The 12,668-nt window shown below is 39.1% G+C and overlaps 1 protein-coding gene across 1 annotated transcript in view; it reads right to left on the bottom strand.

Annotated features, from left to right (window-relative positions):
• Positions 1-12,668, bottom strand: part of LOC130835728 (ATP-binding cassette sub-family C member 4-like) — a 145,867-nt gene that overhangs the window by 44,300 nt on the left and 88,899 nt on the right. Inside the window, exon 21 of the mRNA XM_057707519.1 lies at positions 4,705-4,855. Coding sequence (XP_057563502.1) covers positions 4,705-4,855 — 151 coding nt within the window. The remainder of the gene's footprint in view (positions 1-4,704; positions 4,856-12,668) is intronic.

Genomic DNA, 12,668 nt, shown 5'->3' with positions numbered 1-12,668 from the left:
CAGGTGTCCTCTCAGCCTTGAACAAAAGGCAACCCTAAACACCCTGTCACCTACCTCACCTCATACTCAAGAGTTACAGCGGTCCAGGGAAATTTGGACCCACAAAAAGCCATCCTGTTTCTTTCAAACCCCACTTAGGGCTGAGCAGGATTGCCAGGATGAGTGAACTGGAGAGTCTGCAAAGAAAATGAACTAGTGCAGAGGGAGAGGGGATATCAAGGCTCTGGTGTTATGCTGCCCAATGCAATATCCTTTTTTCCACAAAGACTGAGCTTGCTGTCCTGAAGCAGACTATGTATCAGCCATGGCGTCAGTCTGTAGTAACAGACACATGTAACCCTACATTCTACATTATCGACAGCTGCATTTTCCACAATCCTGAAGACTCCTGGGGACATACTCCACAAGGACTATAGATCTTCCCTGGAAAGGAGAGGGCAAGGAATAGTGTGCAAGGACCCCAAGATGACAGCCTTACTGTAGGTTATCATTCATGCTACCTGAGACATGCTAGTTGCTAATATGTTAATTTCCTCATGTTCAAGGTTCTATGCCTTTGGTAGTGGCCAGCAAGTACTTTATAAGCATTGACTCAAGAAGTCTTAATGAAAACCCCAGAGACTGAAGGAGTAAGAGCACTGTCCCAAGATTAAGTAAATTAAGGCACCTAAGTGGTAGAGCTGGGTGTCAGACCCAACTCTATCTTATTCCCAAAGCTGTGTTTTAATCATAGCTATACTGTCTCAGAGGGAGAATAATCAGGGTTAAGGACACCTATGTGTGTCCAGACTTTGTTATTTATGTTTAGAAAACTCCAAAATCTTACTCAGCTAACATTCAACATTCTGCACATCATATTAAGCACCATAGGTTGAAGAAAGTCCCTGGGAATCTGGCATGAGAACCCCTTAAAACAGCAGACTTGAGGATCTGTGGCCTGAATATACCTGACACACATGCTAACCCTCCCCTAGCTATGCCCATGGCAGACATTGCTAGTCAATCACAGCACACTTTAAGACGGAGTTTGGATAGGGCTTCATCATTCAGGCATTGACAAATGAATAGAGTTAGCTAGGGAAAGGTAACCAAACTCATCCTGGTTTTATGCACTGCTCCCTGACTGACAATTGCTATGCTCACTTTTGCAAAAATGTGCAAAAAAATCCCAATATAATCAGCTGCAGATTTGTTATTAAGATGTCAAAAGTTAACCTAATGCTCCAGAGGCAGCTAGGCAGGAGGATCTGAAAAGAAACCTTGGGACTTCAGTAGTCCTTCAGAGCACAAGGGTGAAGCAAGCAGGCTTATGCTTCTGGCCACAGCATTCAAGTGTCTTTCTCTTTGCTGGTGGCTCCAGCAGTGATCTTAAGACACACTGTCAGTTACTGCACAGAGAAAACAGCAATGTTATTATTTATGGCACAGACCCAGAACCTAGAGACAGAACATAAACAGTTCTACTCAACTGGCCACCATATTTAGTTACCTGGAGGTGTGGAGGAAGGAGTGTCCAGATTGAATTTATTGTCTAACACTGTCACAGCCTACTAGGGTGCCAAAACCCCAAATACTCCAAAGGAGCTGTGCCCAGGTTTTCAAAACTCCCAGAACAAACACTGAAAAATTCCTGTAGAGCTTCTTTAAAAAAGCCTTAGGAGGTGCCCTTCTCTCCACTTCCATATGAATGGGACGTAGCCCCGCTCCAGGCAAAAGTCTCTGTTAAGCATTCCTTCTGGAATAGCCCCTGTTTTTTTTTTTATTATTATTTTTTTGGGGATACACCAAGTTCAATCATCTGTTTTTATACCCATATCCCCGTATTCCCTCCCTTCCTTGACGCCCCCCCCTCGAGTCCCCCTCGCCCCCGCCCTGCACCAGTCCTCTAAGGCATCTTCCATCCTCGAGTTGGACTCCCTTTGTTATACAACTTCCCACTGACTATCTATTTTACAGTTGGTAGTATATATATGTCTGTGCTACTCTCTTGCTTCGTCTCAGCTTCCCCTTTACCCCCCGCCCCCTCCCAAACCTCGAGTTCTCCAGTCCATTCTCTGTATCTGCGTCCTTGTCACTGAGTTCATCAGTACCATTTTTAGATTCCGTATATGTGAGTTAGCATACAATATTTGTCCTTCTCTTTCTGACTTACTTCACTCTGTATGACAGACTGTAGTTCTATCCACCTCATGACATATAGCTCCATCTCATCCCTTTTTATAGCTGAGTAATATTCCATTGTATATATATGCCACATCTTCTGTATCCATTCATTTGTTGATGGGCATTTAGGTTGCTTCCATGTCCTGGCTATTGTAAAGAGTGCTGCAATAAACATTATGGTACAAGTTTCTTTTGGGATTATGGTTTTCTTTGGGTATATGCCCAGGAGTGGGATGACTGGATCATATGGTAGTTCTATGTGTAGTTTTTTAAGGAACCTCCAAATTGTTTTCCATAGTGGCTGTACCAACTTACAGTCCCACCAACAGTGCAGGAGAGTTCCCTTTTCTCCACACCTGCTCCAACACCTGTTGTTTCCAGATTTTGTGATGATGGCCATTCTGATTGGTGTGAGGTGATACCTCATTGTGGCTTTGACTTGCATTTCTCTGATGATGAGTGATGTTGAGCATCTTTTCATGTGTGTGTTGGCCATCTGTATGTCTTCTTTGGAGAAATGTCTATGTAGGTCTTCTGCCCATTTGTGGATTGGGTTATTTGCTTTTTTGGTATTAAGCTTCATGAGCTGCTTGTATATTTTGGAGGTTAATCCTTTGTCTGTTGTTTCATAGGCAATTATTTTTTCCCATTCTGAGGGTTGCCTTTTAGTCTTGTTTATGGTTTCTTTCGCTGTGCAAAAGCTTTTAAGTTTCATGAGGTCCCATTTGTTTATTCTTGATTTTATTTCCATGATTCTAGGAGGTGGGTCAAAAAGGATCTTGCTTTGATGGATGTCACAGAGTGTTCTGCCTATGTTTTCCTCTAGGAGTTTTATAGTGTCTGGCCTTACATGTAGGTCTTTAATCCATTTGGAGTTGATTTTTGTGTATGGTGTTAGGAAGTGTTCTAATTTCATTCTTTGACATGTTGCTGTCCAATTTTCCCAGCACCACTTATTGAAGAGGCTGTCTTTTTTCCATTGTATATTCATGCCTCCTTTGTCAAAGATAAGGTGCCCATATGTGTTTGGGCTTACTTCTGAGTTCTCTATTCTTGGAATAGCCCCTGTTTGAATGTACCAGAGACCTGCTTTGCAACAAGACTGTTGAATGACTCCAATTCATGGGTGGCCTTACATCATAAAATGTCTGAAGCCTTGTCTACACAGAAGACTGGATGGAGCTCATCACTTCCTCTTCTGCTTCCCCAGGTCCTACCATCCTACCAAGTCACATCATCAGTAGAATCTCACACACACCTGGACTCTACTGCTCTACAGTCCATTCAACCACCTCACAAAAGCAGACCTGAAGAGAGTTTAGCTAGTTCTTTGACGACTGAAAATTTTTTCTACAGTTTTTATGAAGATGACGCCCACTATCCTTTACACAAATACTGAGGATAAATGCCTCTTAAGAGTTTATTATTTAAAAAAAAAACCACACAAATACCACAACAAAAAAACTCCTTTGTCTTGATGAATTTAGATTTTTTCCCACTTAGTAGATATGAAGAACCATGGGATCAATGTGCTTGTCTTCTTGGCTTGATTTCTAGAAAGTTAAGTTGGTATTAATTTGCAATAACTACCCATGGTTGGGGTTTCTGATACAAACATCTTCCTTCCTTACTTTTTGGCGATTGTCCTTATACCTTTTAAAAATATATATAACAATTCTACTTTCCTTATAAATTTTTGTTTTAATATTGGTGAAATATGTTTGTACATTAATAGTGAGATAAGCTCTGAATTATTTCATCCTCTCTGGTTACCTGCAGAATAGAATAATTAATCATAAAATGTGTTCCCTGTTATTGTAAAACTAGGAAATTGAATGGAGTAATAGACTAAATGTATACTGAATGGATTCCCCCTCCTGTGTCCTCCTAAGGGGATTATTTTCAGCATCATTTATATGAACAGCTTTGGAGAGGGTGGACCACAAACAGTGTGTCATCCCACCAAATACTGGTAATGATAAAAGCAAACCTGAAAATAACAGTACTTATCTTTTCAAAGCATTTAACAACTGCAACTTAATCGCCATCTTTGAACATGCTAAAGAATGTATTTTTCAAATATATCACTTCCGACATATATTTCCTGATGCCTCCTTTCCTTTTCCTAATCTTTTCCTTTCCTTGTCATTTCTAATAATTTGGGGAGAAGAAAAATCCCCTATTTTCCTTCTACATTAGTTCCAACATGATGAAACTTTGTTTTCTAGAAAAATGTTTATGGAGTGGCTGCTCTATGTGAGGAAGTATGTCATGAACTAGACAGAAACGGTCCCTCTCCTCAGGGTGCTCACATTTGTCCTCCTAGTGCTAAAATGCAAAGTGCAGCTGACCTGCCACCAGCTTCATTTGCCTTAAAGGGCCACACTGACTCGCAGTGGCCATAATACTCAATTACCTAATGTTAACCTAGTGAGAAATTCCAGAAGACAGAGTCTGCAGAATTTCAGGGTTCTGGTTGATTACGGCACAGGTGGAAGCCAACCTGCATTGCCATACCAACCTGAGAACCCTGGTACTCACTTGCACATTCCAGGCGTTTGACATCTCCTGACGTCTCTAAGAAATATTGCCGAAGAACAAAGAAAATGATGCCAAGGGGAGCCAGGGGTATCGCAATCCAAGGAATCATAGCCACCATCACGCTTGCCACACCAATCACAAGTAGAAATGTCTGAAATAGCAAAGGCAGATACAGAGGCCTCCTTGTTGAGGATTCTTTTCAAAGATAAACTTGATTGTTTTGTTAGGATTAAATTTCTTTCCTTGAAAGTCTTGTTGGAATGGCAGGCAATGCTTTCCTATCCAAAGAAATAAAATTATAGGTGGTCCTCACAATATTTATTGCGGGTGTCAAACACTCTAAGAACTTTCTAAGTAAGAGGGTGAATCAAAAATTATCTGCACTCTGGTTATATTAAAACTTCTATAAATTCTACAGCCAGAGTGCGGATAATTTTTGATTCACCCTCGTATTAGCTCTTCTGATACACTCAGTAGCCCTAGGAGGCAGGCATTACTATTTTTCACAGATGAGAATATTCGAGACTCAGAGTAGGACTTGAATTCCAAACTGTCAGGAGTCAGTAGGTGTTACTAGAGAGATGAGCAAGCAGGCATCACAGATGAGGAATCCAGAAGCCTCAGCTACACATGCAGGGATAAAGAAGTGGTTAATTATAAATTCAGTGTCCAGAAAAGTAGGAAAAAATTCAAATGTTGACCATTGGAAGTAGAAATCCCTCTTTCTTTCTTGATTTTCTAACCATAGTTAATATTTACTGAGTGCTGACTGTGTTCAGGGCTGTACATTCAATACTTCACATGTATTAACTCATTTGATCCTCACAATAACTCTATCAAGTAATAGTGTTATCTCATTTTATAGATGGAGATACTGAGGAACAGGGAGAGGAAAAGCAACTTAATCAAGACTGCAAAGCATAAGTCATGGAGCTGGAGAGCCCAGGTTATGAGTCATTATGACATATTTAAGCTTGTTCCCAACATACAGACAATTTTCTATCATTATGCTAAGTATTTAAAATGTCCATTTCAAAGGCTAGTGATTATAACAACAGCTGATGCCATTTACCAGGTGTTTACTGTATGCAAGGCTCTGTGCTAAGAGTTCCATGAACACTTGCTTAACCAGCACTTCATCCCATGTGGTGATTTTATCTCAGGAAATGATCTTGGTTTAAAAAGACAGCAGGTAGAATAGAAACCCAAGTCACTGGATGATGCTGATTTAAGTATCCATCTTTATCAGGAAAAGTATGATATCATGGTGTACATCTTCAGGTGACAATCAACACTTAGTATCTGACTGCTATGGAAGTGGGGTGGGGTCGTGGGGATGTGCACATTCACAGGGTCTGGGCCAAGGCTTCTGAAGTTTACAATCTCAGATGTAAACTGATCACCAAATCCATGGTGATCTGTACAAGCATGAAGTACTGGGGAAACACAGGGAGGAACATATGAATATTTCTTTGAGGATTCTGAGATACTAACAACTGAATTCACAGTCTGGTTTTACAAGCAGTGGCTTGAATAATTTGCAGATAGTAATCACAATTGATGGAAATTTTGACCAAAAAGGAGCAGGGCTGGGAGGTTGAGATACTTGTCTGAGTTAACACCTGTTGTTCTGTGTCCTCTCAGCACCAGCACCTGCATCCCATGCTCGCCAGCCCAGGGCCTTCCCCACCTTGCCACCCAGGGCAGCTGGCCCCAGCGCGTCTCTGAGGGATGGGTTAGTAGGATAATGCCTGTACCACAGAGAGGTGGGTTATTGTTTCACAGCTTTTCCAGGTCAGTTTTCTCAGAGGATCCTCAAAACCATCTTAGGAATGAGAAAAGTAAGAACTGTCCTTTCCACTTACAGGTAAGAAACATGAAGCTGGGAGGTAGGTAGTTGTCCTAAGTTTTCCCAGGAATTCAGCTTGTGCCACAGAGAAAGATAGGACCAGTTCATACTCAGGGAATCCCAGAGCCACAGCTTCAGGCAGGAGGAGCCTGGGAGGAGGAGGAAACCTCCAGAACTCTGTGGCCAGGAGCCCTTGTAAGCCAAATTGCATTATCTGGAGGGAGACCCATATGCTTTTTCTGTTTTCCCAGTCTCTGCCATGGTGTCAATATAAAACTCAGAGTGAAGAGGAATGAAATTCTGAAGCAGCAAATTCCAATCACAAGTGGAGAAAAATAGGGCTGTCTGACCTCTCTCCTATTATACCTACAGCTGAACAATTTCTTACAGCTACCAGATTGCCTGCATCCTACTCCGCTACATCTTCATGCTCATTGGGAGGGTCCTGCCAGCTCCTTCTATGTCTAGTCTTAAGTAAATTCACTTGGCTTGACATTGTTGGTTGTCAGGAAAAAAAACCTGCTGAAAAGTCAATTAGGAAATAATCCAAATTACAGTTTTTTAGCAGATTTATATCATTTGATTGGACAACATTCACCAGTTTCAATAATCTGGCCGTCCCCAGGTGAGGGCCTTTTTTGACTGACCCAGCCTGGCAGGTTACCTGGGAAGCAAAGGTAAGATCAAAATGGAAGGCTCCACCAGAGTTGTGCCAGTGCTTTTTCCTTGGGTACCATTAAAGACCAGTAACTGTTCCTCTCAGAAGCTCGCCAGTTAGGTTAGGTCCTTCAGATTTCACGCCCCTAAATTCTGAAGCAATTCAAAGAGGCTTTATCTAAAAGAAATTATTTATTTCTACTTGTTGGTCATACTATAGCCAGCCTCATTGTGGATTGGATATTATATTATAAAAAACATACACACACACACACACACAATGTATGAGTTTACATTTACATGTATCTATGTGTATGCATTTGTGAATCTTTTATTGCCAGCTGTCTCAAACTCTACAGAAGTTGGTAGAAGACAAAAACAGTATCTAAGCAAAAAGCCAACATCTGAAGAAGGAAACAAAAGATTCTGGTGCACGATAAACATCCCTTCCCTGAAGGCAATCTCATTTCTGCTTCCACATTCCCAGGAATTCCAAGGAGCCTAATCCAAGCTGTACACACAATTCCCCCCCATTTGACTGGATTTCAGACCCATCTGATGGCCCACCTCCCATGGCCAGTGCTTCTGCACCTCTGTCTCACTATGGCACAGAGACAGTGTGTGTACACAGCAAGAAGCATGTTGACCCAGAAACAAGTGACCCAAGTCCTGAAGCCCCAAGAAATAAGGGGAATCATTATGTTGATATGCTTATAACCCATCTGGAGCACACCAGTAGAGAATTCTATCCAAAGTCTATGATTCCACATGAATAAGTACAAAAAATTCTAGGATAAAGTCTTTCACTTGAGAGTACGTGGTACTTTTTCACAAGTCAGAATAATTCTTTAGTTGGCCGAGAATGACAACCTACACCTGGAGTGGAAATTCCATGAGCCGTGTATTGTGCCGAGATAGGGTTTAGGGCTAACCTGCTTGAATATTAACAGGGAGGGTAAGACCCTATAGCTACTCTCAACCTTAATAAAAACTGGGATATACCAACAACATAAAAGGATAGTGGTTGGAATTAAATGAGATAATGTACATAAAGTGCCTACTAGTTCATATATATAAAAAATATAAACTCTAACTCCATCATTACCATGCTTCAGTGTGCTCTGGGTACAAGCAGCCAGGGGAGGAGCAATGGTATATTAATAGACTTATAGGCCCAAAGAATCTTAAGAATCTCATGAAGTTGGACCTCGAGAGGCAGCTCATTCTAACCACTAGAAAAGCTTAGTACTACCCAAGGATGTACCAGAGCAGGTGCTATTTTTCCTGGATGTGGTAATGATGTCACATGTACCAAAGGGATTGCGGCTTTTCTCTGGTCACAGCAAAAATCATATCTGAGGTCTATTTTGCTTGAAGATGCACTTTTAAATTAATATAACCAATAAACCTCAGGCCTACTACAATTTCTGTCCTCTCTGTATTTTCTTCCCAAGTCTCGGCCTTCCAAAGATTGATAACCTTAGGGATATGGCAGCAAGTAAACCTTTTTTGAGGTATTTGTTTCTTTATTCCATATCTTTTTTCTGTTTCAAGTTTTGCTTCTTCTTGGTGAAGACTTACTGTTAGGAAACTACTGAGCATTTATGGGAGACTAAGGGAAAACGTGGTGGACCTCTGAATCAAGAAAACCAAACCAGATTATTCAATATATTCCAAAGGCAAGATCAATTTGATATTTTCTATTTCATGCACCATGAATTCATGGGTTGATATTAGTGGAAGTACAAAACCTACGTTTCGTACACTAGTTAATCCCAGGAAATCCACTGGGATTATATTTTCCCTTTTGTCTGCATTTTCTAATTTTGTTGGGTTTCTTGGGATCCTATCTGGTCTCTCCCATGAGGGGACCAGTCCTAGATTCCCAGCTAATTAGGGAATAACAGCCTGCTCAGCTCACAAAGCAGACTGATCATTAAAAGGTCTTCAAAGTGCTCACTAATAGAACACACTAACATGTCGATTTAAGAATTATTATTTAAATAAGAAAAAGTAAAATTTCATAAGAAAAATGAGTTCTAAGCCCAGAAAGCAAAATGACTTGGAAAAAAAAAATCTAATTTTAATAAATACATAAACCCTAGTGACACAAGATGAGGTTAAGTAGATTAAATGTTTAACATCTGTATTTGGATGGTGGTAAAAACATTAAAATTTCACTAGGAAGTCTTGGCCTATAGAATTAACACTGTATTATAATACTGCAGATTTTAACATATTCCTTTCACAAGCACAATTTGAAATATAAGACCCTGTTTGCCTCCTTGGCATTTAACTTCTAAATTACTTACAGTCCTGTAGGAATTCCTAGGTATCTACCTACATGTTACTTTATATTTAATTCCAAGAAGTTCTGTTCCTGATAGTCTCTGTGAAGCTTGTGTCAAAGAACATGTTTCCTATAAACATCAGTAAAAATATATTCTTCTTACTTGATGCGAATAAATATGCCATCCATACTTTTGGCTCACTCAGTTCTTATTTGAATTCTCTCTTGCTTGCTCTCAAATTAGGCACGATGTGAATTATGTATTTAATCATAAAGACACTTAATCAGTAGACATTACTTTTATTATTTGTTTACAGTATTAAAAAATAAAACCAGGATCATTAAGATTGCTAACACCTCAAAAGAATTTCAAAGCTTTTAATTCGGTGGTCAGTCAGACTCTTAAGGATTCTGTTTCAGGCTGTGGTAAGTAAAATTAACATTCAGATTGCCTTAAGCTATTATTGACTTTGCAAAAGATATAATTTAAGTGCAACAAACAAAGTGAGATTCACTTCTTGGCAAGAAAACAAGGCAAGATTTCCTTGTGATTTAGAAAGGAAAAAAAATGATGACATTTTTGATCACTAAGCTGTTTAGTGATGGGGAGATTCTCCTATCTATTTATTCTGGAAACAGATGAGATTGAAAAATAACCTTCCAATGAAATGACTATCACATAGATTGTGCTCCTGTCTAACACAAGATTCTTGTGGAGGCAGTAAAATCCTGAAGAGATTACATGAAACTCTGAAAGAATTAAGAAATAAAATGTAATTCATATCCAACAATACTCATTACCCTTCAATTATAGGATAAATAGAAGAAAAAGGGAAAACCTGGAAGACTTTTAAATGTGAGCTCCTAAGCTTAATACCAGCCTAGGGTTAGTGTTGAGTCTGCACGTAAGCTGATGTGGTACCTTTTATGTTTCAGGAGGTTCAGAGATCAGCTCTGTTTCCCAGATTCCTCCTTTTTCACCTCTGTTTCCTTTGATCTCACTCAATTTCGTTAACTCTGTTAAATTAGAACATTACAGAACATTGGTGTGTCTATATGATGAGATCATACAAATCGTTAGACTAAGCTTTTCTAAACTTGTCCTTTCCTTGGGACACACTAATCACACCTTCATCCCTCATTTGGCTGCCTTGGATCTTTTCACAACCACACCAGCTCTGGGACCTGTGTATCCTTCAATTAGCTCCCAACTGAGAGTCACAGCTAAGTCCACTGAAGAGTGAATGGTGGTATTTGGTTTACAGTTTGTTAACCAACACAACAGAAAGCATTAGGGAAACATGGTGCACTTCTTCCTTTGTGTTCAGCATATCTCATTGCTCAAGTTTCCTTTCTACCTTTTGTCAAGGTTCAAGTTTATTACAAAATTCAAGAGTGGAGTCCATCTACTTACCACTTTTAAAAGGCATGCCTTAAAAATCAAAGCACATGAAACTGGAGATGAAAGGTTGAAAAAGGTACCCCATAAAAACACTAACCAAAAGAAAGCTAGAGTATCTATCTACACTGCTATGAACATGAAGTTAGGAAGGATTTCTAGAAATAAAGGAAAACATTTCATAAGAATAAAGGGTCAATTTATCTGGAAGATATTTTTAAAAATCTAAATTTATATAATCCTTTAATAACACAGCTCCAAAATACATAAAGGAAAACCTGACAAAACTCAGGAGAAATAGGCAATTCATCGTGGGAGATTTAAACTCACCTCAAAAACTGATAAAACAAGCAGATAAAAATCAATAGGGATATAGAAGATTTTGAAAACGTAATTAACAAACTTGACCTTATTAAGAAATACACAATACTGCAGTAAATAACTACATAATACATTCTTTTCAATTACATGTAAAATTTTATCAGCACAATATATATTGTATAGTATATATACTATACTAAAGCAAGAATCAACAAACTTCAAGGGACTGAAATTGTACATAGCATATTCTAACCTACATGGATTTAACTAGAAATCAGTAACAAAAAAGTAACTAGAAAATTAATAAATGTTTGGAAGCTCAATAATACACTTGAAAAATCACCTAGTTCAAAATTACAATAAAATTAGAAAGTATTTTGACATAAAAGAAAATGAAAATCTACTAACATTAAAATTTGAGGGCTGCAAACTAAAGCTGTGCTTAGAGGTAAATTTACAGTTAAAACATTTTTTTAAAGGCTACAGAGAATACATGGGAAATCTCTATATCTTCCTCTTAATTTTGTTGTGAACTGCAAAAATGCTCTAATAAAAAGCAAAGTCTTACTAAAAAAAGAGCTAAAAGTCAAGAGTTTAAACTACATCTTATAATTTAAAAAAACCAGCATATTAAACTAAAGTATGTAGAAGAATGGAAATAAGAAAAAAGTAGACATGAATGAAATAAAAAACTAACTTCTAAGTAGAAAAATCAACAAACACAAAGCCTGGTTTTTTGAAAGCACCATGAAATGTAAAAAAAAAGAAAAAACAAGGGAAATTTACCATTAATTTGAATTAAAAGAGGATAACACAAGAGATAACAAAGAGGATATAATAAATATTGTGTTGATAAAGTTTTACATTTTAATGCAAAAGACAAATGTCTTGAAAAATGACATACAAAGGCTGACATAAAAAGACACAGAAAATCTGAATAATTCCATATTGAATTAAGAATTTGAATCCAGGGGAATTCCCTGGTGGTCCAGCGGTTAGGAGTTGGTGCTCTCATTGCCGTGATGCCAGGTTCAATTCCTAGTCAGGGAACTCAGATCCTGCAAATTGGACGGTGTGGCCAAAAAAAGGAAAAAAAAAATAGGATTTGAATCCATAGAAAACACTAGGCCAAAAGGGCTTCAAAAATACATTGTGGGGCTTCCTAGGTGGTGCAGTGGTTAAGAATCCACCTGCCAATGCAGGGGACACAGGTTCGATCCCTGCTCCAGGAAGATCCCACATGCCACGGAGCAACTAAGCCCGTGCGCCACAACTAATGAGCCTGCACTTTAGAGCCCGTGAGCCACAACTATTGAGCCCATGTGCTGCAACTACTGAAGCCCACGCACCTAGAGCCCGTGCTCTGCAACAAGAAAAGCCATGGGCAATGAGGAGCCTGCGCACCACAACGAAGAGTAGCCCCCACTCACTGCAACTAAAAGAAAGCC

Source organism: Hippopotamus amphibius, chromosome 14, assembly GCF_030028045.1.
Source record: "Hippopotamus amphibius kiboko isolate mHipAmp2 chromosome 14, mHipAmp2.hap2, whole genome shotgun sequence".
Taxonomy (NCBI): Eukaryota; Metazoa; Chordata; class Mammalia; order Artiodactyla; family Hippopotamidae; genus Hippopotamus; species Hippopotamus amphibius.
The sequence above is the reverse complement of the archived record's forward strand: the minus strand, read 5'-3'. Positions and strand labels throughout refer to the sequence as shown.